The 25,445-nt window shown below is 42.0% G+C and overlaps 2 protein-coding genes across 3 annotated transcripts in view; one reads left to right on the top strand and one right to left on the bottom strand.

The window, feature by feature from the left end:
- STAB1 (stabilin 1) overlaps positions 1 to 12,064 on the top strand; it is a 94,311-nt gene extending 82,247 nt beyond the window's left edge. For both annotated transcript variants that reach the window (XM_083429271.1, XM_083429272.1), the window contains 11 exons: positions 1,616 to 1,809; positions 2,484 to 2,628; positions 3,407 to 3,540; positions 4,084 to 4,249; positions 4,474 to 4,580; positions 4,844 to 4,963; positions 6,242 to 6,388; positions 6,555 to 6,671; positions 9,341 to 9,484; positions 10,253 to 10,363; positions 11,355 to 12,064. In XM_083429271.1, the coding sequence (XP_083285397.1) occupies positions 1,616 to 1,809; positions 2,484 to 2,628; positions 3,407 to 3,540; positions 4,084 to 4,249; positions 4,474 to 4,580; positions 4,844 to 4,963; positions 6,242 to 6,388; positions 6,555 to 6,671; positions 9,341 to 9,484; positions 10,253 to 10,363; positions 11,355 to 11,411 (1,442 nt within the window). In that variant the 3' untranslated portion in view covers positions 11,412 to 12,064. The remainder of the gene's footprint in view (positions 1 to 1,615; positions 1,810 to 2,483; positions 2,629 to 3,406; positions 3,541 to 4,083; positions 4,250 to 4,473; positions 4,581 to 4,843; positions 4,964 to 6,241; positions 6,389 to 6,554; positions 6,672 to 9,340; positions 9,485 to 10,252; positions 10,364 to 11,354) is intronic.
- Positions 12,065 to 12,216: 152 nt separating this feature from the next.
- NT5DC2 (5'-nucleotidase domain containing 2) overlaps positions 12,217 to 25,445 on the bottom strand; it is a 31,001-nt gene continuing 17,772 nt past the window's right edge. Inside the window, exons 8-14 of the mRNA XM_083429437.1 lie at positions 25,222 to 25,324; positions 22,111 to 22,212; positions 21,222 to 21,303; positions 19,190 to 19,276; positions 17,608 to 17,748; positions 17,295 to 17,359; positions 12,217 to 15,970 (exon numbers count right to left, since the gene is read on the bottom strand). Coding sequence (XP_083285563.1) covers positions 15,709 to 15,970; positions 17,295 to 17,359; positions 17,608 to 17,748; positions 19,190 to 19,276; positions 21,222 to 21,303; positions 22,111 to 22,212; positions 25,222 to 25,324 — 842 coding nt within the window. The 3' untranslated portion in view covers positions 12,217 to 15,708. The remainder of the gene's footprint in view (positions 15,971 to 17,294; positions 17,360 to 17,607; positions 17,749 to 19,189; positions 19,277 to 21,221; positions 21,304 to 22,110; positions 22,213 to 25,221; positions 25,325 to 25,445) is intronic.

Below are 25,445 nucleotides of genomic sequence, written 5' to 3'. Positions count from 1 at the left end.
TTCTCAAGTTATTTTTTATTACAGTGGTACCTCAGGTTACATATGCTTCAGGTTACATACACTTCAGGTTACAGACTCCGCTAACCCAGAAATAGTGCTTCAGGTTAAGAACTTTGCTTCAGGATGAGAACAGAAATCGTGCTCCAGTGGCACGGCAGCAGTAGGAGGCTAAAGTGGTGCTTCAGGTTAAGAACAGTTTCAGGTTAAGTACGGACCTCCGGAACGAATTAAGTACTTAACCCGAGGTACCACTGTATTCGTTTTCAAACATTGCAGAGCCCGGACAATGTACTATACTTGTAGTATACATAAAATAAAATGTAATTTGCCTGCTGGGTACTGCTTTGGTCAATTCAGAAGGTCCTTGGACATGAGGGTCATCTGGAACTGCTCTTCTAAAGTACTTTCCGAATAAAGCATAGCTGTCAAGTGTCCCTTATTCCAGCGCCATGTCCTGCTGCTGTCCCTTATTGATGGATGTCCCTTAAACGATGTCCCTTAAATTTCAAAGGAAGCAGCTGCTCTCCCTCCCTCCCTGCCGGCCAGGGAGGAGGGAGGCTCCAACTGTGTTGCTTGGCTGTGTTGCTCACCCAATAAGAAGTCTAAGAACAACTGGGGGGTGAGCTTGCATGACTTTTGTGTGGCTAGTTAATGCAAGCTGAGGGGTTTTTTGAATGCTGGACGCCATTTTGTTGTACGTGCTGCTGCAAACTTTGCAGTGCAAAGCCAGGCCGGGGAGCCATCTTAAGTTGAGGCTGCATAGGCCTTGTGGTGCATGTGATTCAGATTCTATTCAGTTGAACCTCTGGTTACAAAGTTGGTTGGACAGTGTTCTCGAAGCTACCAGCATGAGTTTAACCAGACTGCAGGAGGACAGGAAGACTGGAGTGCCTGGAACAGGTGAGGGCGCAGGTCCCTTATTTTGGGCGCAGGTCCCTTATTTTGGCTGCTGGTCCCTTATTTTCAAATCCGTAAGTTGACAGCTATGGAATAAAGATGTTTATAGAATCACTTCTGTCAGATTCCAAGCTGGATGATTGGTTTCCTCTATACCAGAATGCATTGTTGTGGAGGTACATTTTTTGAATTTTGCAAGCTGCTTCCTTTTTTTGCGCTCTTTGTATTAGAAACTCATCAAAGGTAAATCTTAAAAATGAGCTGTCTTTCCATCATAATATGGGCAGTTGCATAGTAGTGTAAAAGCACAATTGTACAAGTATGTTTTTTAAAACTAAAAAGAATGAATGGTGAATTGATGTTGCTTTTAATTTCCCCCACCAATTATGAGTACATGTACAAAACTTGTTTCCACATTCCAAAACCTGGCAATCCTGCTAAAATTCATTGTCAGTGGGATGGTGGCATCTCTTGGAACAGTTGTGGAACTGAAGGACTCTGCTCACCCCTACTTCCCTGTGTTTTTATATTTTGTTGGAAGCCACCTATAGTGACCGGGGCAACCCAATCAGATGGGCAGTGTACAAGTAATAAATTAATAGTCTTATTCTTATTAAATGGCAAAAGAAGTACCAGGTGAGTCTTGTTCCCCAATTGGTAGCAGGAGGATTAGAGAGCCAGAAGTGAGGCTTTACTGAAAATTCTCTTTTTCATACAGTGATTGACCGGTGTGCGAAAGACAACGGTGACTGCAGTGACTATGCCAACTGCACACAGATTGGGATTGATGTTTCCTGCAGCTGTTTCCCAGACTACGAAGGTGATGGCTACATTTGCAGCCCTATTGACAGGTGTGCAGATGGCATGAATGGAGATTGCAGCGAGCATGCCACTTGCATCAACACAGGTCCTGTAAGTATGACTCTTGGTATAATATAGAGCGTAGAAGTCCTAGGAAAATTTTGGGATGAAAATGGACAGTGGCTATAGAAACTCTGAGGTTCTTCACATTACCACTTGTTTTCTTGTTGTCCGCTTGCCAACCTAATCTTCAGTAAAGGAATGTGGAATTTTCTGTGCTATACAGTTGTAGCTAGGAGCTGGGGAAGGAGATCTCATATTTAGTTTGCTTGTCAGAGTGCTGCATATAGGAAATAACCGGCCCCCCCGCCCCACCCTTGCATTGCACTTTTAGCAAAATCAAGGCAAAGCACTGCCTAGCTGGATGACTTGAAACCACATTTGTGAGAGCAGGGAAACTCACACATTTCTTCAGCCTCCTGAAAAAAATCATGAGCAGGTCACCACCATTTTCAGCTCATGGGAATGGATGCAAAATACAAAGCACATGATGCAGGCAAAAGATTTCTATTTGGATTTGGAAATGCAATTCAGTGAAAAGTGTCACCTAAGAATTAACCCCTCTTTGACCCTTCCAACATGTAAAGTTATCAGGAGACTAAGCATGACATTTCCCCTTTGGCTTGGTGTTCAGTTGTCTTTTCCCCCAATGGTCCTTGCCTTCTGCATCGTCCTGTGTTTGGCCATAAGATTGCCATGATAATGTGGGTTCCTTTGCCCTGCAGAATTCCCGGCGGTGTGAGTGCCATGCCGGTTACGTTGGAAATGGAATCCAGTGCTTGGAGGAAGCTATCCCACCCATAGATCGTTGCTTGGAAAATAATGGGCAGTGCCACTCTGAGGCTCTCTGTAGTGACCTGCATTTCGAAGGTACAGGTCCCTGTTACCATCCTATAATTTCCATGGAACAATCCTCGTTTTATAAGATGTATTATTTGTGTCTGTAAGATTTTAAATTGTTTTTAGTGTTGTATTATACACAGTTGTAACCTGCCCCAGGACCTTGGAGGGAAGGGTGGGAAATAAACCCTCCTCCACCTCATTCTCTCCCTTGTAATGTGTGTGCGCAGCAGAGGGGGAACCCCAGGCCCCATCTTGGCAAAGCTAGATACATACCCATTCAGGTCCATCTTCCTCTTTCCCATTAACACTCATCCAGTTTGATGAGCTTTCCTCTACTGCCCCTCTTGAAATTTATTGGTGGCCTCTTTTGCCTGCAGACATCTACCACCTCTTTCCTTGACTATTTTGATACATTATCTATTAGTTCAGAGGATATCAGCCCCCAGGGGTACACCTGTTTCCTTGGCACTACCATGGAAAGCCTACCCAAAAACTATCACTCAGCTTTCTTTTCCATTACCTCCCCCGTCTCAGACACAACGCTTTCCTTGAAAATGAAAAAGGCCTCGCAATCAGAAAATACAATTGCAGCTCAATCTTTTGCAGGTCACCTATTGCGTTTGGGTTGCAGGCTGTGAGTCTGCAGAAGAAAATGGGGGGTGGGAAGCGTTAGCCCTGAGTTGCAAACCGTTTCCCTCAAAGATGGGCCCACAATCATTTGTGCTGGGCGCACCAAAGGGCACTTTTCCAGATCTGACCCACAGCAATGTCTAAAGGGGCACAATATTGTATGCTTGTTTTCCAGAAAAAACAGTTGGGGTCTTCCACCTGCAGTCTCCCCAGGGAAAGTACAGATTTACTTATCAAGAGGCTGAAGCGGCTTGTGCTGCTGAGGGGGCTACGGTGGCCACTCTTAAGCAGCTGTCTGCGGCACAACAGGTAACAGTGCAGCCATTGCCTCGCTCATTTCCCTTCACAGTTGGTCTGAGGAGTTCAGCTCTTCTCCCACCAATTTGCTAAGAACGTGCGTGCGCACGCACGTTTGTGCACGCATGTGCCTCAAGAAGCCCTTGACATTCCTATTGGCTGTTGTTTCCCTGCCACAGTGGTTGCCTAACACACTCAAACTATTTCAAAAGGTGGGCCTACTATGGGTGTTGACCTGCTCTTTCTGTGATGAAATAGGCTGTGAATGAACAAGCATGGAAGGTAAATGCTCCTAGGTGGGTTCCTCCCCTCCCCCCCCCCCACTCCCGCACTCCACCCAATAACAATGGTTTGGTAAATGAGCATCTTGCCTATGACACGTGAATGAAATGAAATACTGCCCCCTGCAGCCCAGGCATGGCTTCGCAGTCTGAGTGAGACAAGTGCATGGTGTATAAGAGCAAGTTGGCTCTCGGTGAGAGAACCTGTTCAAGGTCATGGTCTGACTGAAATACAGGACATTAAGAGAAGCCTGTGTTTCTTTTCTTTCTCCAGATGGGTTTCCACCGGTGCATAGTAGGTTGGCTTTATAATATGTCTGCAGGCTACCCAACTGTGTACCCGAGTTTGAAGTGTGGCAGTCACCATGTTGGAATTGTGGACTACGGCTTTCGAAGTAACGCCAGTGAGAAGTGGGATGCTTACTGCTACAGAGTTCAGGGTGAGAAAGTACGGCTTGATCAGTGTGAGTTCAAACTAGGGATACCTCAAGTTTGGCTAGATGGGGACATTGAAGCTAGCGAGTGCCCCAAGCTGAATCGAGGATGGAATAGAGAAGTGAAGCTAAGTGGGATGGAAGCTCTGTTGCCTGAAACTGATTTGCATGCCAAAATCATGGCAGACGGAAGTTCACACCATCTCTTCCTCCTTTCCCCCCTCTTTCAGATGTGCAGTGTGTCTGTAGGGATGGGTTTGTGGGAGATGGCTACACATGCACAGGGAGTCTTGTGGCAGTGCTGGCCCAGAAGGCAAATTTCTCAGTCTACTATTCTGTAAGTACATTAATGCTTCTTTTGGCTGGTATGGAGCAGGGAGGCCTTGGGAGGTGACTTTCTCTATGTATTCTTGCCGCTATGTGTATCTGAGAGCAGGGGCTCCCAGCTTAGGGGACCATGGTCTTATCCCAAGAGGTTCAAGAAGAAGGTATTCTACCCATCTGCTCACTCGATGTTTAAAGGAGAAGGGGGGTGGCTGCTGCTTCCAAGAGCAGAGCTATTCTTTTAAGCTGACCACCACATTCCTTTCTCTGTTTCAGATGGTACTGGATTATGCCAATGCCACTGAAGAAGGATGGGATTTTTTTAATTTCCTCTCCACAGACATGACTTACAAAACTCTTTTTGTACCCCTGAACTCCGGCTTTCGAAAAAATGCAGTAAGAAATGCAAAATCGGACTTTGCGATATTATTTTGTACTTGCACCGCAGCCTTAAAGTGGTTTAGTTTTGGTTGAATGAACGCATGAATGGCTTATTTAACCAATGGTCATCACTGTCTACAAGAACTGGTCAAATATAAGATCACTGAAGTAAACCGTTGTATCAAAATACATTCAAATCAGATTCCCTTAAAGCAAACGACCTCCAAAAGAAAAGACTAGATTAAATGTTTATTCCCTTTTCCCATGGAGTCCTGAGAATTTCTGCGGTCTCAGGGAATAGAAGTTTGTAGCACCTTGGCCAAATTATGTTAGAATTATTTTGGGAAAGCCATGGCAGCTAAACCATAAATCTAATTTGTTGCATTAATAATGGCCTCAAAGTAGTTCTGAAACTATTTTAGAGGAGGAGACCTGCATTCCATACCCAAATAAAGCCAGTGACATCAACTAGCCACAGAGTCCCTGCTCTTGTGTTATTTAAATGTAAATGAAAGCTTTGCAGCAGAATAGCTTTGAAGAATGTCCTCAGAGCTGAGCTCCAAATTTATTTACTGAGGTTTGAAAATAAACTCTTTGATCTGATGGCGGAAGGTATTTTCAAGGAGGCGTTGAAAAAAGGATCAGTTTCTTTTCATGTTTTAAGTTTCAGAATGTGAAACATCCTCACAGCAGAGGAGACTGGCAACCCAGTCCGTGAAGTGTGGTAGGACAAAGAGACCCTAACTTTACACTGGGGCTGTCCAAACAATGAAGAGATCATAGCTAGTTTTATATCACTAAACTGACCTCACTTGAACAGAAAGCAACATATTCAACTTGTGAAGGAATGCAGAATTTGCTGTATCTGCATGGCCAAGCACCAGGGGTTATATAATGGATGGCTCTTTGCTCCAGTGAAGGCTTCAATGAATAGAAGGACACCATTTTTTAAAAAATCCTTCTCAATCCTAGGGAACAAACTGGGGTGGGGGGCAGGCTCAGGGGAAGCAAAAGGGGGAATTAGTGAAAATTGCTCCCCCCCCCTCCATTCTGCTCACAGAGGCCTCCAAATGATTGACAAGCCTTCTACGAGTGGAGAGATACGATTCAATATCTCTGTTCAATCCTTTCCAATGGCTCTGCCCCAGCTGTGCTTGTGTTGTGTGTATATATTGTCATGCAGAGAGGTTGAACTGAAGGTTGCAATGAAGTTGACTATGGTTTTGTCTCTCCTCTTTTTCTCACCAATATCATAACTTTGAATGGAACTGAAACTCTTCTTTGTCTTACCAGTCTCTAACACTGAATGATCTGAAGCTTCATTCATCTGCGAGAGACGTGGCCCTGATGAGCTTCAATCTCACGTCTGGTGCCATTATACCTTCGCAAGCCGGATTCAACCTTTCCATTGCAGATTCCACGAATAACACCCGCTTTCCTGTAAGTATCTCATAGGAATAATGACAGAATCAGCTTCACCTTTATGGATTTGACTGTGTAAAATGCTTTGCACCACATGCAGCAAATTTTATTTGCAATCCTTAAAGTCTTTACATTGAAATTCACTGGTTTAGTAATTTGGTCTTCTTCACTTTTATTGCATCAGGGTTGTAAGATGATTAATAATTCAGTGATAGTTGAATGGGATATTCTGGCCTCCAATGGGATCATTCATGCTATTGAAGCACCTCTGATGGCACCTCAACTTGGGCAGCTTGACCAGGTTGGTTATTAGTTGGTTTGTATTCATCTTTCAGAATTATCCTGCTGCAGAATAATCCAGTTTGCATCCCATTCATCTCTGCTTTACTACATAAGTAGGATTTATATTCAGTCTTTTAAGAAGTGATGTGCTTTGCAAATAATGACCAGCGGATTTGACTCTGTGTGTTCCCAAGGCTATATATGGAGGTCATATATAGTCAACAACAAATTTGTTGTCTGCGTTTTTTCAGTTGATTTAGGACGAATCTGATGCGCTGAATCCAAAAATCACATTGGTTTTGCTCAATCAGGTCAAGTTTTTGAGTTATGGCCACATGTCATTTTTTTACATTTTTGTTCACATGTATGCTTGTGTGGAGCATTTTAGAAGAAGTTGGTGGGGGTAAAATGCCATGTCGAATAATTGTTTTGATTGGAAATGATTATTTTAATGACAAGAAGTATTCAGGTCCGATAGCTCTGGGTGATTATGTCGAAAAGGGATCAGTTTGAAGTCATAAAACCATGTCACTGACTGCTACTTGTTGATGTGACTGGGATCAACAGAAAGAACCGGAGCAGCCTCAAGTATCCTGATCTTCAATCAGCACGTCGTCCTGTAGCTCATTGTGATGAAAGTCCAGTGCCTATCTTCGGAGAACTTCCTGACATTAGTGACGAAGATGCCTCCAGTGTTGAAGGACATGAAAAAGAAGTGGTTCTTGAAGATGATGCTCCATATCCATTTTCCCAAAAGGAGTTGAATGATCTAGTTCGTGACCTCAGCTTGTCAAAGGACTCTGCCAAACTGTTGGCATCCAGATTGAAGGGAAAAAAACCTCCTCTCTGACAGTGCTCGCATCAGCTTCTTCCGCAACAGGCATCAAGAGTACCTCCGTTTTTTCTCGGAAGAGAAGGACTTGGTGTACTGTGCAGATATTGCGCAGCTTCTGCTCAAGCTTGGAGTGCCACAGTACGAACCCAAAGATTGGAGACTGTTCATTGACAGCAGCAAGCGATCACTGAAATGTGTTCTGCTACACAACGGCAACCAGTTTGCCTCTATACCCCTGGCTCACTCGAGTACACTGAAGGAGAACTATGAAGCGGTGAAGTATGTGCTGGAGAAAATTGGTTATGATCAGCATAAGTGGTTTATTTGTGTTGACCTGAAGATGGTGAACTTTTTGTTGGGACAACAGTCTGGCTTCACCAAGTACCCATGTTTTCTGTGCATGTGGGATAGTAGGGACCGTGCTCAGCATTACACAAAGAAGGACTGGCCTGTGCGGGAGGAATTGGTGCCTTGCAAAGAAAGGAACGTCATCAACGACCCTCTGGTGGACAGAGACAGAATACTCTTCCCACCTCTGCACATCAAGCTCGGCTTAATCAAGCAGTTCACCAAGGCTCTGGACAAGGATGGTGACTGCTTCATTTGCTTGTGCCAGGCTTTTCCAGGATTGACCATGGAGAAGTTGAAAGCTGGCATCTTTGACGGTCCTCAGATCCGTTAGCTCATCAGAGATCCAGAGTTCGGAAACTCAATGAACGAAGTGGAACTGGAAGTGTGGAAGGCATTTGTTCTGGTAGTGAAGAACTTTCTTGGCAACAATAAGGCCAGAAACTACGCAGAACTTGTCAACAACATGCTGACTGCTTTCAGAAACCTGGGCTGCAACATGAGCATCAAGATGCACTGCCTATTTTCACATATGGACCGGTTTCCTGAGAACCTGGGTTCAATGAGTGACGAGCAGGGGGAGAGATTCCATCAGGACATGAAAGAGATGGAGACCAGGTATTAGGGTCACTGGGACACAGTCATGATGGCTGACTACTGTTGGACTCTGAAGAGAGACCTCCCTGCCGCTGAGCATTCTAGGAGTTCCAAGAAATGGAAGTTCAAGCCCTGAAGTTTGAAAAATGGTGAAGCAACATGCAATTTACGTGTACTTACCTTTATCAATGCCCACCATTCAGTTTACAGTAAACCTGACCTGATGGAGAGAAACGGATGCCATTTCCTGATTCAGCAGTGCAAAAATACTCTAAATCAGTTGTATAAATCTAGACAACATTCAAAAAGTAAAAAAATGTTGCCCAGTGTTATAATTCATTTTTTCCATAAAATTCCAGCTTTTTAAGATTGTGCAGTTACTCATTTTACAAAGGAAGATCCTGAACAACAAAATAAACCATATCCAATTTCACAGAACCTTTAAACGAAAATTCACCTCAAAACTAAGCCATAAAAATTACCCAGTTTCTTATGTTCAAGGCCAAAATGATACTATAAATGATACTATAACTATCCGATTAGCTACCCAGCAGTAACAAGATAACCAAAATTATGATCAAGATGCAACATTATATTGATTGGAAGAGAAGGAAAGCTGCAGGGCTTCTTGGGGGTTGGTCAGAAGTACTTCTCCTTTATTGGTTGCTGCTTCCTGTCCAACTTCTCAGCCGTTTTCTACAGCTTCACGGCAGGAAGCATGCCAACTCACCTCTTGCTCTGGTGGCTGTTTTCGTGGACAGTGATCCACCAAACATAATCATAATGATAATAAGAGTTTTTGGATTTGCTGTAGAACAGCGTGGCACTTTAAAAAACGCTAGCTGCCCTTAACTAAGGCAGGACTCTAATCCAACATTTTGAAATACGAACAAAATTGCTTTTCACAGGTTGTTGGTGCTGTGAAATCACCTGCTGCTGTGACCATCGGTGTATCCATTGTAGTCTCCCTAATACTGTGTGCAATGGTGGCTGGCGTGTCCTACATCTACCTCAAAAGGAAGAACCAAGGATTCCAGTTTCGCTATTTCAAGGTATCTTCATCATGCATTTTGTTTATTGAAACCATTAATATACCACCTATCATAGTCTCTGAATGGTTTACAAGGCCTGCAAAGGGTCAGCTCTTCATTCATTACTCCCACAGACTTTCCACCTTCAATTATATGGATTAAGTGGGGAAATATCTTCTAATTTGTTGCATTCTCATTTCTGGTCACAGGCACCTGTAGCATTGCATCCATGCCAAGTATTGGGAGGAATTCAAGAGTGTACTAATTGTGCTAGTGGAATGGCTTGCACAGGAAGCCAGTACAGTTGGATGCACAACAGATTTTATCTAGCCCTGATACTTCCTGTTGCTCAACCAGCTTTTGTTTTTTATTTTTATGAGATTTATATCCCACCCTTCATCATAAGTTCTCAGGGCAGTTCACAGAATAAAATACAGGATAAAAACAAGTAAAGAATTTATTATTTTTATAGCAACTACTCGTTTTTCTGAGGAAAATAATTAGTTTGCTTAAAAGTTTCATAACTCCTCACGTCCCACTCACATTGTAGCTTCAGTTATGCATCACAATAGGCAGTTTAGCTATCAGCTCATTTGGCCAGCCATGCTGCAGGTGTATATGGGATGAGGGAATCCCTTTGATCACTAATGAAAGAGCACTATATCAATACTAATTATTAAAGTTATAGACCAAATTTATGTCAATGGTTTGTGCCTTTTTAAATTAATTAATCAGCTTTGCAGTTAGAAGGGCAGAGACACGCTTAGCCTATTTCTACTTTGCCTGTAGGCTGAGCTGGAAGATGAGGAGCCTTCTTCCTGGGAGGAAAGGAGCCCACACTTGGTGTCCATTCCAAATCCCATTTATGGAGCAGACATCTCCATCTATGAGCCATTTGAGGTAAGACAACTGATCTTTATATTTTGTTGATATATTTATACAAAGTGTAGTGAAGTTTTTCTAATTTCAACCTTTTCTACATTTACTGTCCATATATAATCAAAATTAATGAAGAAAGCATTTCTCATTAGTCTCTTAATTGAATCATTTAGAAGCCACCTTGATTTTCAAGCAATCTGAAGAGGCATTGCTCCCCCAGTCTAGTGGCTGTAACCGAGTATCACAATAAACCAGCATTTATAATAACAGGAAAATTCTGCCCTCCTTCTGGACTTGACCACTCCCTTGCAGCACAGCTGCAACTTTGAAAGCTTTCCATTCCCTTTTCAATAAACTGCAGTTAAACTTTTTGCAAGAGCCCCCCAAAACTGTGGCAAACCTTAACAACACTGTGTTTGAAGTGAACCAACTTAACTACGGTTTGTAGAACTAAGCCAGTTTCTTCAAGATTAGCTACAGTTTAGGGTTCAGACTAATGTTAAAATATGATTAATTCAAACCAGAAACAAACACTTCTGTTCTCCTTGCAGTCTCAGCAGAAGAGAGAGGGGAGCATGCAAGTTTGTGGGAAAGCTAGGTTGATTCCTGTGATCACAAACCATAGCCTATCATGGCATCTGAATACAAGCAAAGTTTTGCTTTTCCATTCATCTTTCAGAAGGCGATCACCAAACTGGGATTGGCAGTACTTAGTATCTTGTCATAGTGATACTTGGCATAATGCCGATAGTATCTTGGCATAGTGTCGTTGAATAATCTTCAATAAAAGATCTAAAATGGTGAATTTAAGGCTGCCCAAAATGATTGCTTCCTTTGCTCTTGCAATGTGCACCAAGCCACAGATGGTCCACATGGCATATTTGTAGTGGACGATTGATATTGTAGTGACCGGTTTTCTTTTACTACAGTAAGTTTGCAAAAGTCAAGCTTATTCTCTATGGAACTCTTGTCAGATTAACTGGCCTAATATGTATTTGAATGTTTGTTTCAGGATTCTCTCACCGGAGAAGATTTTTCACATGCCTTTGGAATTCAAGGTGACCAGTAAGCTGGAAACAACACTTTCCAGGAGCTATGTAATTCAGAATGAACAGAATATGGCTGTTATGGACTGCTAAGAAGCCTTGCCTGCCCTTTCAATGGTGACAAATTAACAAGCGGCTTTAATTGTAAATTGTTTAACATACCTCAGTTCCATTCCTCTTCTCAAATACATGGGCAGGAAATTGGGGCCCTTGCCCTTGCATGCACACAGGGGCTTCAGCAATTTTCTGTTTGAATGTAGTCCCCTTGTGCTGTTTTGGGTGTCAGGAATGAGTTTTTGGATGTCATAAGGAGTGGCAGTAGGAAGGTGAGGGATGGAAAGTCATGTTGTGTTCTTTCGATTCTGCTCCTAAATCTTCAGGCTGAAACTTAGGGAATATGATGACTCTTGAATGTGTTTGGATCGGTGGATGCTGTGGAGAATCTTCAGTGGGCCAATAAAATCTGAGTTCAGTTAGATAACTTTACTCTGAAACTGCACTATGGAGCCTTCTGCCGATCCCTTTTTAAAAATGTTACTTAAAAGGCAGTTTGAAATAATACTGCCTGAAAACTGTAGGCCCATCTTTGTTTATAATCCTACTGAATTTATGTACTGTTCTGAGAATGACAGATGTTTGTAAATGAATGGGAACAAGCAAATGTTGTCAACCTTCATTAAGTGTTTGGTTATTTTGAACCTGAAGGTAGTTATTCAACACTTAGTAAGGATACATAATGGTGAAAAGGTATGTTCTGCTTTAGGATTGAGAGCCATTATTTAGTAATCCCCACACTGCCTAAGAGAAGACAACGTCAAGAGAAAGTCATTATCCCATGATGCAATACTTTATTTTTGTAAAAATAGTAAATAACCAGCAAAAGAAACATTCTACACTTGCAAGGTCACTTAGAACAAACCACAAATTCTGTGTAGTGTGGGAAAGAAGAATGAATGTTTGTGCAGATTGTTATGAAGTAGGCACACAGCTGACAACAGGACGCTTTGTGAGCAGACCTGTGAGCCAAAACTATTTTACCTAGCTTGGACAAAATTTGACCAAATCATTATTTCAGTTCTTCAAGTTCTGAGCCATTTGGCATTATACAGAGTAGCCTACTTATAATAGAATGAGGATAATGCTAACTTCAGCACCTTATGACACAGAACTTTAGGTTGGGTTTCAAAAATGCAACAAGAAAATTCTTATAATAATTTGGATAGAACAATGTCTGACAAGTAATCCAGTATCACTTTTTCTGCGGAATACAGTAAATACAATGGAAACAGTATAGCAAGTTAATTGGTTTCTCCGCCATGTCAATCTTACAGCTTCTTATTCAAATGCTCATTTTCTCCACCTAAACGTCTAGCCAAACTGATATTATATCACTTAGGAAAACTAGCTGTTTAACATATTTCATGTTCAAAAGCTAGGTCACAGATGGCTTTATGATGCAGGAATCGTTATGTTAGTTATTCATGTTATCTCTTCTGTGCAATATAAAGTTAATTGGCACATTTAAAGCAGGCAACATTAATAAGGAAACGAAGCGACATCAAGTTTTATACCTTCACTTTGAATGGGAATGCCCAGCCTTTCCAGAAATTCTATGTTGGGCAGGGCTTATTCCCCCCCCCCCCAATTTTATTTCGGTTGGCACCCCTGTAGGCATTCCACAGTGTTATGTGTTTGCCTACACAGTGCTTATCTGTTTTTAAAAGTCATCATGTTTGAAGAGAGACTTGACATAGTTGAGAACGTGTCAAAAGAGAAGAAATAACAATAAACAGCCCTACATAATATATTAGCTTGCAGGACACATGCAGACTATATAACTATAGTTGTCATTAAATACAGTGGTACCTTGGGTTAAGTACTTAATTCGTTCCGGAGGTCTGTTCTTAACCTGAAGCACCACTTTAGCTAATGGGGCCTCCTGCTGCTGCCGCACCACCGGAGCACGATTTCTGTTCTCATCCTGAAGCAAAGTTCTTAACCCGAGGTACTATTTCTGGGTTAGCGGAGTCTGTAAGCTGAAGCGTATGTAACCCGAGGTACCACTGTAGTAGAAAACTTCAGAGAGGCCATTTTAAGGTATGTTTGTTTCCTTACTTAAGATGTGAATGATAAAGTGATTTATTTTTTTTGCACAACTAAACTTAAGCCTATTATAGCTACAGAATAATTTATCAAACCACATTTTATAAACCAGCTCCGTGTATTTGACTAATACGTAGAATCCTAATATAAATCCCTAAAAGAGTAAAATATAAGATACAGTACACAAAGACCAGTATTCTAGTCTTAAACAACATCACTTTGGTACCATATACATGAGAAAGAGCAACAAAACATCTCCTAAAGCATCAACTACAGTGACAACAATTTCTATAGCTTGACAGTAAGGTTGCTTTGGCATCATTAGAATGCAATTTACCATGTCAATGCACAATTCAGCTTAATTCCAGTTTTGAACTGCCATTTGTAAGACGGAATAGTTCTTGATTAGATTTTTTAAAAACTGTGCTGGAATCATGTGGAGCAGCTTTATTTAATTATATCTAAATTAGCCAGCATAAAACCCATTATAGAATTCAATCAGATTGCAATATTTAAAAAATAAACACAGGTCTCCTGCCCAGCTTTTAATTTATACACCTGGAATGCTTATCAGAGCCAGCCCAAATGGACTTTGGTGAGTCTTTCAGGGAAAGATGTTCTATTAAATGGTATGGTTCTGATCTGCAGTAGCTGGGTACAAAAACAGGTATTAAGTTGAGGGTCAGGGGGCTCCATTATGATGAAATATAGAAAAGATGTGTCGCCAAATTAGCTTCAGCCCAAAATGTTTGCCTTTACCAGTATATAGGAAACGGCCTTCTATCAAGTCAGACCAGTTGCAGGATTTTAGATGGGACATTCCTAAACATACAGAGAGCTTGAACATGAGGCTTTTTATATGCAGAGCATGTGCAAACACAGGAACACTGGTCCTGATAACTCACCACTTATATTAGCTGATGCTTCTTCTGAGTAGTCTTTCAATGGCAGCTCCACCTATTGCACAGTGAAAGAGACCCAGGTTTACATCTCACACAAAGGAGAAAGCACCCATAGCTTCAGCCATTGAACCCTAGGCTCACCTTTTGCAGCACGCTGGTGATAGATTGTGTCCTTCATCTGTGTCAGGCTAAAAAGTAGCAGATGCTTAAATAATACACCATTTGTTTCCATATTTTGATCTCAAGTTAAGAAATAGGTTTGAAATTCAAGCTACACTTATACAATGGTTAAAAGTAGTTTTTAGAAATATATGGGATGGTATATTTAATAGGGCTGATTGAGACATGCATGCACATCATGTGACGAGCGCAGCAACTACGTTCATTGTTGAGCCATTACAAAGCTACCACATCAGCTGACCACAAACACAGTGCTTTCCAATGGTCAGGTCACACATTGTGCTACGAGTCAAAGTGTAATCAAGTGGTACATGTGGACCAGTCCATGCTCTAGCAGAAATGCACACTACCTATTGAGAAATCTCACTATGCTCTCAGCAGCAGTCATTGATCTACCGGGTGAGAAACTTTGCTTGTTTAGCCCTTCTGGGCCATGCTCACAATAAGCTCTGTTGATCACTACATTTGTACATAAAACTGAGTTGCTATATGTTGTTTATTATACTGTGCTCAGTTGTGCAAAGATACACAAGCTAGCACCTTTGAATTTATAACCTAATCAAGTGTTAATCTAGCACATTCTGAGCTGCTGGCAGTTATTAAAGTTTAAAATTCTTTTGCCAAGGATTTAGAGTGCATCTCAGATCTAATGAACCAAAAATAATTCTGGCTTAGGTCTTAAAAATATAAATGTGTCCACATTTTAGTAGGAATACATCCAGAGCTATTTGCCAATATAATCACAGCTAAGTCACATCTAAAGTCTGGGTAGAGACATGGACAAATAGGGCTGTATAGTATTAACAAGTTCTGAGAATATCATCGGATCACGGCTACACAACGCACAAACTCTGGAACTGAACATTTTGGGAGGAACCTCTAAGTAGAAGGAACTACTTTATGGAGACAGTGCACAGGAACCTAATTCACCCTTTGGACTTCTTATCAGTGAAGCATTTCTAAGACATAATTTGCACAGCCTTTTCACTCGTTCATCTTGAGTATCTATTAGGAAGTGCTGGGACGCAAAGGACAGCAATAGGCACACACTGTAACCAGGTTGCAATCTAAGGCTAAGGTGCTGGGCCCTTCCTATACAACAGCTTTATCGCAACAGTGGGACATACACATCCTTTTACCGGATGTGCACCATTTCCTCCAAGAATGGAGTCTTCATGCAACCAGTGCAGAGCTGGTCCATCCAGAGGGGAGCTTCATGCTGCAGCGGAGTGCGCCGGGGGTAGAAGGTGAAGTTGACATCATAGTTCAGTAGGCAACTGATGGATGCCATGTAGATGTCAGAGAAACGGATCAGTCTTCGAGAAAAGTAGGTCGGGTTGTGGAAGGTTCGAAAGATGCTACCAAATTGGGGGTTAAAAAGATTCTTCGAAAGTGACCTGGAAGGAAATAATTTGCTATTAAGCCATGAGAACAGAAACCCTTGAAAACGTCTGGGGTTTTGCGCGGACAGGTGGAGAACGCCCCCCCCCCAGCCCCGGACGACAGCCAAGTGGAATAATGACTCAAGACAATGTGTTATGGGAGTAAAATTTTGGCCACAACTTTATTAAAGCTTCAGAGGTAGGGAGACCTTGGCATAGGCATTGGGCGTTTCTCCCTCCCAGTCCCCGGCCGGGGATCTGGGGAACATCAGGGTTCTCCAGAATGTGTGGGGATTGGGCTAGCTCTGGAGAACGTCTGTTCAAGCAGAGAGCCCGCCCCCCATTTCGCTGCCGTCGCAGGGGAGAGCAATGACAACCTATTGGCGTATGGCCAATGCCTCCCCTCAAAACAACCCCTTTAATGGGGAACTGTGGGATCACCGCCGCAGGAGGGCTGTGGGTCACCGCTTCACCGCCCCCCCCATTTAGGAAAGATAGACTGAAGGATTCTGCCCAATGGCTGAAACCGCCGAAGTTGTGATGTTTTGCTACGGGGAAGGCAAAACCTGCCAATGCAGGAAAATTCCTTTCCGGCCCTTCAACAGCGACCATAACGTAGCAGCACCAGTGTAAAGAAGAGGTTAACCTGCAAAAGAAGGCTTAACTGAGGGAGGGCAGGGTGGGAGAAGCTCTGAAGCCGACTGAGAACTCCCAGGTAAGTTCCACCCATTATTGTGTGGGCAGGGCGATCCCTTCTGGCCAACTCTCTCCTGGCAATGCCTCCCCAGCTGGGATTGGGTAACTGCCAGAGGTAGGCGGCTACCTCCAGGTGTCCAGCCGGGGGGGGGGGGATCCAGGCTGTACTGCCGGGAGCCACATCGGATGGGGGGGGGGGCTGCGCGACCACACAAAAGGTGCCGCCCATTTGATGTGGGGAGCGGTCATTGGGTTAGCTACTCAGAATTCCTCTGCTGTGTTTGGCCGGCAGATTAGTCTGTTTAAGGGAGCACCCAGCATCCTCTTCAGCTAAAAGCTTTTCCAGCACCTCTTAAGCTCTGAGAGACAGATGAGGGGTGCCTGACATGTTTGTCTTGCTACTTCACCTGCCCCTAAGTAGGCCACCTGCACCCCTCCCAAAGGGAGAAAGAAAACTGTTCAGTATAGAAGCAAAGCAATATTGGGGATTAGCATCCAATAAAATGCCTTCTTAGTCACAACCAGTTCCTAATTAAGTGTGAGATTTGTGTTTGGAATCTATGTAATAATGCAATGACAGTTTTCTTTTTCTTTTTTTGAGGTGGGGAGGAACAGACGAGAATAAAAAAATATCAAGATTCACCTAATTTCCTGTCGTTCTTTCATCCATTCCAGTAGCACCTGCCTAGATTCTGCATCTTGATACATCTAAAAGTTAAGAAAAAGGAAAAAAAATCCAAGATGTTTGAATGTTGAACATAGCTGAATATCAGGCTAAATACATGTTCTAATACTTATGAAAGTTGCAGTTTTGCATCTCCTTTCATCAGAGAAAAGAAATACAAACAAGGAAATATAGCCAGGAAGTTGGCTTAGCTAAGGTTAGGGTGATGGCAAGCCTAACCATAATCATGCTAGGCAACTACCTAATAAAATCACCATTTGGTCTATTTTACCTGCATTCTCTCCAAAAGTCCTGTAAGAGCTTGCTGCCAAGTCAAAGAGTGCATATATTGTTCTGTATTAATGATTCGGATTTCCGTTTCAAGTTCTGGAACAATGGCACCTGTCCTCCAACCATGCCGCAGCATGAGATCCTAAGAAAGAGGGAGGGAAGGGCATAGCATACGATACTGTGATGCAGCCTTGTAAATAAACCCACAATACACATTTTAATAGCCCTGCCATACTGATAAATCAGTTCATAACCTGAAGGAAACAATTTTTCATCCAGTTTTTACTTGCCAACAACAATCAGGAATGCCACTATTTGTTGTTAGCTTTTCGCTTTATCCTATAGTCTACTCTTTTCTTTCTCACACCATTTAATTTTTAAATAAACATTAATCTTCTTTTAGGTTTATTAGTCCTTGAGGAGTGGCAGTCCTTAGGAGTGGAGAAGAGGGGGTGGCAATCTCTGGGTTGAACAGAATGTGCTACAGAAATGTATGGTGATGTTTTATTTACAAAAAAGGGGGAAATTCTTAGTAAACAAAATGCAGCAGTTGAAATATGTTTGTAGATGACAGCATCTGCAATCGCAGGTTAGGGAGTCTACTCAAGGTCAGTTCATTCCCAAAAGCAGTCAACCACTCATGCAGACTTGGTTTTATTCCCCTTAATGAAAAATATATATACCCTGCGTACCAAAACATGAAGATAGCATACAAAAGATACAATATACTCCAAAAACTATGATGTCAGATATGATAAAAGTACCCAATAAAACCATTCAATAAAAGCTCTGCAGAGTTTTTCCTAACAGCAGCCTCTACAAGGAAATCAGCTTGAGTGTAACTGAGCCAGCGCACAATGTCAGCTGGCAGGCTGGAGCTCTTCAGATGTACATGTAAAGAGATATAGCAGGATAGAATCCTATGCATCGTTATTACAGAACAGGTTCTACTGACATCAGTGGGCCCTAGTATTTTTGACTAAGCATGCATAGCAATGGGCGTCTGTCCAGCAGAAACGCCCTGCATCCACCCCCCCATCCAATTTTCTGGAATGGTTCTTGCAAGGTGCAAGGGGTTGCTGCCAGAAGGAAATAGCCTCTCTGTTCACAAGGTATAAGGCAGAAAGGGAAGAAGCAGAAAGGGAAGAAGTGGTGGTGGGAGGAGAAACCTCATTTTGCAAGTTGCCTTTAGAAAAATAAAGTTAAAAATAGTAGACAAAGTTGACACGGGGGGGGGGGGGGAGATCCAACAATTACTTTTTAAACTGTTATTCTTAAAAATGGTTATATATGGACTGCGGTTTGGAAATGTGCCTTAAAATGGCAGACTAGAAGAAGAAAGTATTTTTGAAATAAACTTGATTCTGGTATGGGTTTCAAATCAGGACTGGCTAAAAAGGAACCACCTATGCAATGGGAGTTGATCATGCTGAACAAGAATCAAAGCCATAGTGTGAGTGTCTTCCACAAATATATCCCAGAGCAACAATACTGAAGAACGAAGCTGTCCTTGGATTTTGGTAGCAAGCAGAGGCCACTAAGTAGCACTGAGATAAAATTCCAAGTGGGGCTGGAGTACTTACTGCAAGGTCGCTGTACAAATGGTCACCAAAATAAAGGACCTTGGACCCACGCCAGCCTGTTAGCCGCAGAAAATCAAACAGATTGCCCTTGAAACATAAGAGGAACAAAAGAATGTGAGAATAAACTTAAATATCTGGTTTCTTCCTGTAAAGAAAAACAGTGTGTGCCGGTCTTGAAAAGGTCAAAAAAATAAGTCTCTCACTACTTTGATTTTTCTACAGAGCCAAGGAAACAAAGAGAAAATATTTGTTCAGAATAAGCCGCTTATTAAAAAAAACCATCCATGGGTAAAAGCTTAAGGAGTTCCCACGGGAACTTTGTCAAATTAGGGGAAATGGTGACTTTGGAACGCTAGATTTATAATCCCATCATTCCTACAAATTCATATCTTGCACGTTGTTTGTATTCAAGGAACCATTCCTACATTTATAGACTAACTGATCCCTAAGTGTGCGGTGAGTTAAGTTATTATCTGATTTTAGCCTCACGGTAGCTTTGTACGACTGCTACTCCAAAACTACAGTTGAAAAACTACAAACAAAAAGGGGTTGTATCCCGAAAGCAATGGGACTGATGTTAGTAATGATTAATTTCGGCCCCATTACTTTAAATGGGTCTGCTTTAAAGCATAGCTAAGTCATGATTCGTGTTAGTGATTTGCTACATGCTGAACATTAATTTCAAGATAGTCTAGGCACAATTTCAATATGCTACTCCCAGCTCCCTCAAAGTGGGACACAGGCTATCTTATAAAGGTACACTTACTTTTTTGCAGTGACCATTATCTGTTCCTAAGCTTCTCCCCATTGACCCAACTTCTGTATGTTTTGACTGGGCTGTAAGGCAGATCTGTCCTCAGATATCCTAGCAGCAAAACACAGGCTACTGGGTTCCCTCCACTATTACTCATGCATCCTAATGAATCCTGGCATGACCAGAACTAGACTTCCATCATCACTGACGTCAATCCCAACCCATCACATTCAAATTCACGCAGGATGAATGAATGACATTTTTTGCTGTTTAAAAGATCAACCCAATTCCAACTTTAGGAAACTTTCCCAACATTGGCATGCCTAGTAAGAATGGAGAAATGTGTTATTTTCAGTGGGAATTTGTTGTCAACCACATACGCACACACCAATAATCATCTCCCTAACTATGACAACCATTCAAATGTTTGTGCTGGGAAGGTTTTAACATATTGGATTCTAAGACAAGAGTCTGGTAATAAAGACATCTGGGAAAAACACAACTAGGAAACTGCGGGTCAAAATGATTTCCCTGCTGGGACACTTTTACCCATGTTTTAGGTCACATATGGTATGAATATACAGAGCCTTCCTCATCTTCCTAGTCTCGTCCAGACAGCATTCTATTAACAAATCCTGAAGATATTTAGCCATATTATGTTTGTTTTGGATGATGCTACAGCCATTGTCCAATTGGCACCATACTGTTATGTCCGAAATACTTTGACATTATAATTCTGAAGGCCTGATTTGATCACAGCACTGCCTCAGAACCATTTCTGAATTTTAGAGAGCTCAACTGCGAATCACATAAAGTGGGTTACTAACAATTTTTCGTGGTATCTTCTACTGCTCAATAATCTTCTAGCCTTCCTCAAAAGATTTTTCAAAGCCCTGCTAACTCCTAGTCTACCTGTGAACAAGACTACCTCGCCTACATATTAAAACAGGAAAACAAAATCTTGCTCGACTGTTTTCCTTCAGAAACAATGGGATGAAATAATTTCAAAAGAACAGGACAAGTATGTTTATGACTTCAGAAGGGTAATTATCCACCTCAGCTTTTATCTTATGACATATTTGCACCACAGTTCTAAGAATGGGAGATTCTAAGAAAATGGAAATAAAGACGCTATGAAAAAGTATAAAATTATAGCTTTTGAAGAAGAGTAGCAAATACCTTTTTCATGCTTGCTCACATACTTCAAAGTGACTCAAAAAAATTCTAGTATCCTTAAGCTAAGCCATGAAGTGATAAGATACTGTTAAGTAGTCTTACCTGTTTGTAAATTTTCCCCTTTTCCAGTTTGCTTATTTTATCCCAGTGAAGTGAACCTTTTTCATCCATTTTCCTGAAGGGTCTACAAAAGTCAAACAACTGCTGTTACAGGCCTGCAAATGAGTGAGTCTTGCTATGGAAACTTGAAGTAACATGACAAATGAGAAGTGATTCCTTAAGTCACTTTGTGTTAAATCATCATTAGTTTTATTATGTGAACTGTTCAAAAGTTTGTTAATGAAAGCAGCAGGAGGAAAGAAATTGGCCCATTTATTCACAACAGTTTGCATAATGAAAGTGTATGGTCTATTTTAAGAGATAAAACAGCCACTGCATGCTTTCTAGGATGTTAGGGACTCAATATATATAACCACTTCAACACACATGGCAGCTGGGACAGAGGAAAAGGTGTCCTAAAAATAGTTATTTGACTTATTGTACATGGATGCTTGACGTCAATGGCTTGCATTACACATAGTATTAAAGACTTCAAATACTCTGCAAAAGGCAGGGAATTAACATAATACATTTCTGAACAATTTGACAAACAAGCAGTTTTAGAAGGAGGAGCTTGGGTTGATCTCGCCAGAATTTGAAAATGCAAAAAAGTAATTTGGCATCTTGAAAGGAAACCCACTACTGCTAATGAACAGCTGCTGTCAAAACATGGCAACTGCATACTTAATTCCTCTCTTCCCTCGCCCCACCAGTCAGGATTCCTGCCCATAGCCTGACTTCAGGATGTTCCACATTCCTGGCTCTGACCCCCTTTATCATCAACTAATGATGTGGGGCAGAGAAGCACCGAATCTGCAGTTGCCATTTTGTGTAACAGCTGCAAAGTTAAATGTAATATGTAGGTCCGGTATGCTACAATCACAAAACATACTTGCGTCTATCAGTGAAGAAATTCGGCTTATCTGCTTGCACAATGACCATGTCAAAAAGGTCTCGCCAGTTCTTGCCAACCATGTGCTTCATTCCTTTATCACTGCAGACAAAAACAGGGAAAGGTTATTTCATTTAATCCAGTGCATGGTACTCTAGAGAAAGATTTCATTTTGATCTGATGAAAGACATGGATTATCTGCCAAGATTTTTTCTTTTAAAAAAATAATTCTAACAATTCTAACCTGCCTTCCTAACAGCACAGCAGGAGCTGAGTTTTGTTAGGGCTTATTGTTCGTCTACACAAAGATGGGGTCGACAAAATGATTTTTCCTTCCTTTACTCTGAATTCCAGAAGCAATCAAGGCAATAATATAAAATTAATGTCATTAGCGCAAGGATTTTTGTGTGTGCAATGAAACTCTTCTCTGCTGTCCTTCTCTGTGCCCTCTAAAATTGTTCTGGTGGTTCTTCCCAACGGTCTAGAACGTTTTGGGGAGGCCATAATTCCATTGTGCAAGTGTAAATCCTGGAATTAATGGAACAAATGTACTGGATACTGCCTTGGGTACCTCCAAAACGCAGACCGACCCCAGAAGGGAGTCTTTCTCCATGCTCAGGAAAGGGTTGGGGTTTTGTCCTCAGTACTATGTTAGGCTTCAGAAGCAGTCAAAAAGTAAAAAAGCTTCAGTCTGTTTACATGTGTTCATTAGGCTATCTTCAATACATACACTGTTCTTAATGTTCTGCAACTTTATTATTAATTTATTTATTTAAGCAGTTTATGTAGTAGTGTACAATGAGGTTACAAAAGAGAAAAATATTAACTATGAAAATCAGCAAAGTTTTCTTTAAATGCTTTTAAAACTGTTCACCAAGCACCTCAAGTTTGACAGGGTAGACCCCTTTCAGATCTCAGAGGCATTCCAGAGAACTGGGCCCACAGTTCTGAGCACACAACTTCTGGTGGATGCAAGAAGAAGAGTTTGGGTTTGATATCCCGCTTTATCACTACCCGAAGGAGTCTCAAAGCGGCTAGCATTCTCCTTTCTCTCCCTCCCCTACAACAAACACTCTGTGAGGTGAGTGGGGCTGAGAGACTTCAAGAAGTGTGACTGGCCCAAGGTCGCCCAGCAGCTGCATGTGGAGGAGCGGAGACGCGAACCCGGTTCCCCAGATTACAAGTCCACCGCTCTTAAGCACTACATCACACTGGCAGAGCAGAATTCAACTAAGTCGTCATGTGCACAGAACAAGGTCTGCTAGCACAATGGGCCGTCTTCTCCCTCTTCCCTGCCCTGCATCCCCCAAATATGTCCTGGAGGAAAACCCAGAACAGACTTAGGGAGTGTGTGAGAGCCCCACAGGAGAAAAGTCTTGTTGTCCCTATGTTGAATTCCACTCCATGTGTCAGAGCCACAAGGGTCAACTAACAGCAGCACCCCTAAGACCTGGGTGATCCGACAGGATAGTTAAGGAATAAGGTAGTCCCCAAGTTGTTAAGGGCCCTGTGAATTAATAAAATTGTTTTCTATTATTACAATTTATTCTCCAATCCTTCCCTGCCTGAAGTTTCCCATGGCTTCTGAGTTCAGCTTGACAAGACCTCAACCATGCCTTTAAGCTAAAAGGTTCATACTGGCTACTCCATTCGTGAACTAGGCTAGGGAGCCAGGGCGGGTGTCACTTGCTGCATAACACATGCAGCGGCAAACATGCATTTGCCACCACATTACATGTAAAGAAGGCTTCAGCATTTTGAGGGCTCCTGCGGAGGTTTCTTAGAGAAGCACTTGGTAGTTAATTTGTGAGATAAATGGCTCCAAGTCATTTCCAGCCTAGATCAACAAACAACAACAACAACAGAATAGCACCTTCAGTTCTGCGAAGGCATGGATGGAGAACATGTTCCATTACCAAAGTCTAAAAAAAACACCTATTATGGGAGAGTTGATTTTTTTAAAAAGGAATTTACTATAGAATCTAAAGGCTTCGGCCCACTACCATCTATTCATTAAAGGACCCCTGACCATTAGGTCCACTCGTGACCGACTCTGGGGTTGTGGCCCTCATCTCGCTTTAGTGGCCGAGGGAGCTGGCGTACAGCTTCCGGGTCATGTGGCCAGCATGACTAAGCCGCTTCTGGCGAACCAGAGCAGCGCATGGAAATGCCATTTGCCTTCCCGCCAGAGCAGTACCTATTTATCTACTTGCACTTTGACGTGCTTTTGAACTGCTAGGTTGGCAGGAGCAGGGACCGAGCAATGGGAGCTCACCCAGTCACGGGGATTCGAACCACCGAACTTCTGATCGGCAAGCCCTAGGCTCTGTGGTTTAACCCACAGCGCCACCCGCATCCCTAATCTATTCATTACGTTACCTATAATGAATACAATGTTCTATTTTATTGCACAATCCTTCCCTGCATGAAGATGGGTGTATCCAGAGATCTAATCAGAGCCAAGTTGCTTCTCACTTTGGCACCTGTGGAAGCACCACACACCACCAGGACATTACAGAAAACAGGATGCCTGTGTGTACCTTCTCTATCCCCAGCCAGCCCTTTCCTTTGGGCTGTTCCAGTAATTCAGATCCATAGCATGAGTCACTCACAGCAGGCAAAAAGGGAGGGCAGGTTGGAAATATCAGAGGCACACAGACCATAGAGTTGAGTCCACATGCACCTATGCATACCAAGGTGGGACAACGAAACAGACCTGTGCATGTACCAGGACAGAACTGTGCCCCTAGGAATGATTACAATCACTTTTCAAATTTAACTTTGCAACCACAGAACTAGCAATGCAGTTTCTCCAGTTTCACAGTCGTGTACAATTCTTTGCTAAAACTTGCTATACTTGTTTGCAATGGTATGATTACGTTGTTAACTGAACGCCACCATCACCTGATGGTGAAAGCAGGGTAACAAATCAAATACACAAATAGATCCTCACGTTATTATAACAATAATAAAATCTTATCTTCCAACAATTAAAAATGTTTACATAAGAAAGCTGCTATCCAGATGGTCTACACTGAACAATTACTACTGTCATTTAACATTTGCACATAAGCAACCATTTCATCAAGATGCATAAGAGATGATACTCACACAAAGCTAAAAGGACTGTTTGTGATAAGAAATAGTTTTTTGTTATGGTTAACCAGTCGATTTAGGACAGCATAAGTTTCATCTCCATGAAGAATATATTTTTCTGCAAGAAACAGATTAAGCTAAGCATAATGTATAAGTACACAACACTATGACAAAAAAGAAGAAAACATTTAGGCAAATTTCAGTTTGGTGGTTGAAAACCATTAATCTAAAGCCATTAG

This window comes from Podarcis tiliguerta, assembly GCF_965153285.1.
Source record: "Podarcis tiliguerta genome assembly, chromosome: 2".
Lineage (NCBI taxonomy): Eukaryota > Metazoa > Chordata > Lepidosauria > Squamata > Lacertidae > Podarcis > Podarcis tiliguerta.
Note: the sequence above shows the minus strand (reverse complement) of the source record. Positions and strands in the feature narration are given on the sequence as shown.